The sequence below is a fragment of the Rhea americana genome, unplaced genomic scaffold (genome assembly GCF_003343005.1).
Source record: "Rhea americana isolate MKP2758 unplaced genomic scaffold, rheAme1 scaffold_21, whole genome shotgun sequence".
NCBI classification, from domain to species: domain Eukaryota; kingdom Metazoa; phylum Chordata; class Aves; order Rheiformes; family Rheidae; genus Rhea; species Rhea americana.
The window spans coordinates 6,175,137-6,178,146 of NW_028186258.1; the positions used below are offsets into that span (position 1 = coordinate 6,175,137).

At 49.5% G+C, this 3,010-nt stretch overlaps 1 protein-coding gene across 2 annotated transcripts in view; it reads left to right on the forward strand.

Moving 5' to 3' along the window:
- Positions 1-214: 214 nt before the first annotated feature.
- The window catches only part of AXIN2 (axin 2), a 22,211-nt gene continuing 19,415 nt past the window's right edge, over positions 215-3,010 (forward strand). For both annotated transcript variants that reach the window (XM_085304722.1, XM_085304723.1), the window contains exon 1: positions 215-1,144. In XM_085304722.1, the coding sequence (XP_085160848.1) occupies positions 321-1,144 (824 nt within the window). In that variant the 5' untranslated portion in view covers positions 215-320. The remainder of the gene's footprint in view (positions 1,145-3,010) is intronic.

A 3,010-nucleotide genomic window follows, 5' to 3' on the forward strand; every position in this document is an offset into this window, starting at 1 on the left:
CGGGGAGTTCAGCGGCGCGGAGCCGCCGCTCGCGAGGAGCGCCGCAGATAGAGGCGCGCTCCCCTCCTTTCTCCTCCTTTTCTCCCCCCCCCCCCTTTTTTTGACTGTGAAGAGTTGAAAAGCCTGTTTACTTTTTGCCTTTGATGTTGGGAGGATCTGGTTTTGATTAGATCAATACTCCTTTTTTCTCCCCCCTCCCTCTTTTCCCTTTTTTTCCCTTTTCCCCCCTTTCTCCCAGAGCGGAGGCTCCCAGGGTCCCCTGCTGACTCGAGCGGCGGCGAGCAGAGGCGCGCCCGCAGCTGCCCCGGCGGCTCGCAGCCATGAGCAGCGCCGCGGTCCTCGCCCACCTCCCGGACCCCAGCAGCAGCTTCAGGGAAGACGCCCCTCGCCCGCCGGTGCCGGGGGAGGAAGGGGAGACACCATGTCCGCAGCCCTCCAGCTCGTTTCTCCTGAAAAGCCAAAGCTTCAAGGCCACGCCGGTGCCTCCTGCCCCGAGGAGGAATGAGAACGGACTCGGGGAGCCGGAGGGTAGCGCGTCTCCAGACTCCCCTCTGGCCAGATGGACCAAATCCTTGCATTCCTTGTTGGGAGATCAAGATGGTGCCTATCTTTTTCGGACCTTCCTGGAAAGGGAAAAATGTGTGGATACCTTAGACTTCTGGTTTGCCTGCAATGGCTTCAGGCAGATGGACCTTAAGGATACCAAAACTTTAAGAGTAGCCAAAGCTATATATAAAAGGTACATTGAGAACAACAGCATTGTCTCCAAGCAGCTCAAGCCTGCGACCAAGACCTACATAAGGGATAGCATCAAGAAGCAGCAGATAGATTCTATAATGTTTGACCAGGCACAGACTGAGATTCAGACTGTGATGGAGGAAAATGCTTACCAGATGTTTTTAACTTCTGATATATACCTCGAATATGTAAGGAGTGGAGGAGAGAATCCCGCTTACATCAACAGCAACGGACTGGGGAGCTTAAAAGTTGTCTGTGGCTATCTCCCAACCTTGAATGAAGAAGAGGAATGGAGCTGCGCGGACTTTAAGAACAAAATCTTGCCTTCGGTGGTTGGACTATCCAGCAAGACATTGAGGGTTACAGCGAATGTCAGAGCCACGGAAGCGATAGAGAGTGGGTACAGGTAAGGGAACTGGCGGAAACTGTGCTTGGTTTTAACTTGGAGGGCTTTGGGACTGTTTTGGAAAGGCTGGTTGAGTGGCATGCTGTTAAACTAGGAAGCTAGCAGCAGATGCAAGGAAGTCTAAGGTGGTTTCGACATAGCTAACCTGGACCCTTCCCTGAGCCTTGAAACAATGTGGCRTTTGGGGGTGTTGGCTGCTTTTTTCCTCCTCTGTACAGAGAAAAACAAGATTCTGTGCTCTTAAGCTCTATTGGCCCTTTCAGTTCTCTTGTACATCAAAAACTTCATAGCAACTGTGTCCTCCGGACATACGTTAATTATTGGTTCAACTTTCAAAGCTATTAACTACAGTAGTAGAGTGGATTGTACAGGCGTATGAATAATGTAACCTACCAGTTCACCAACTTCACCATCAACTAGCGTTTAAATAAGTTGGTTATGTGGGAAGCAATTGTGTGGTCACGGAACAGGAAATGTTTGCACTTACTGCATTAAATTATGCGACTTGCACAAAATCTGCTTGTATTTTGACTGTGTTTATGTAATACACAACCTCGCTCATCACAGTCACTACGGGTATCATGTCAAAGCCATTTAGGATGGCTTTGAGCCAATGTGTACAGGAGCGTGCTTAAAATGAAGTGCTTAAGGCAATACAGGCATTACAGGTATAAAGTAATGGTCGATCTTTGGTGTTCTCCTGGTGGCCATGTACTCAAAGTTAAGCTTACTGAGATGTGCTTCTGTGTCCAAAGCCAGGCTGAGTGTGCAGTGTTTGCTCTGTGATAGCGGAGCCAGAGTTTGCGTTTTGGTCTTGGCTGGGGAGATCTGTGTTCCTGCACCCTTCCCTTTTGTTGTGGAGGTTGATGGAAAGGTGAGATGAGGATGAAGAAAGTAAGAGCCCTCTCGATATGAAAGGGGGATGGGGAAAGAGTCTGATGAGCGAATGATGAGTTGTATAATCCTCTGAAAATGTATTCTTTCCTCTCCCCACCCTTGCCATAAATGTGGATTGTTGGATCAGGGTTGAGAGGAGAGGGCTCTGCTGGCAGTTGTATGCTCTTGTCTGCCAGAAGAGGAGTTTGGTTTTTGGTATGGTAAGTGTTTGACATCTAGTTTACAAGAATTTTGAGAGCATGTCTGTGATTCATGGACATCAAAGGGTATCAGACTCCTCTCTAGGTTGCACCCTGCCTCTCGGAGGAGGGTTTGCTGGAGTGCATCTCTTCTTTCCTGCCCTGCGGAGAGGTTCCAGCTGTGCAGGGCTTCCCAGTGGCAAGCAGTGGTGGTAGGGACCGAGGGACTAATCCTCCCCCTGTTTACATAAAATTGGGAGAGCTCTTCTTAACTGCAAGGGTATTTATTGCTGTGAGTCTTAGTGGGATGAGCTTGGTCTGTTCCTTCTGCTTTGTGAGTGGTGGGGGAAAGCGGTGAGCGTGGGTGCAGGGGACAGGACAAGGGGCCGGTTTCATCCTAGCTCCACTGTGGCCTCTGGTGCTCTCMCACTGGGGGAGTCTGCAGGACGGAGGTGCTAATTGGCAGCTGGTTTGTGGCAGACTTGGGTTTTGTGATCCTCATCTCGTGCATGAATGTTGTTACTGTCTCTGCATCTGCTGTTCTCCAGAACCTGACTTGAACTGCTGCCCTTCACTTGCTTTCCAGGAGGGGAATGTTTGATGCTTTTATCTTTTAGTCTTTGTTGGTATTCAGTGCTGGAAGGGCTTGGCTGTAATGTTCTACCAGTGCTTCAGGCCCTTCTAAAAACCCACATGCTCCTTGTCCATAAGAGCTCCCACAGAACTGTGGCTGCTTGCCTGATTAGTGTTCCCTTTTTGTTGTTCTTTTTTTTTATTTTCCCCTTTCTCT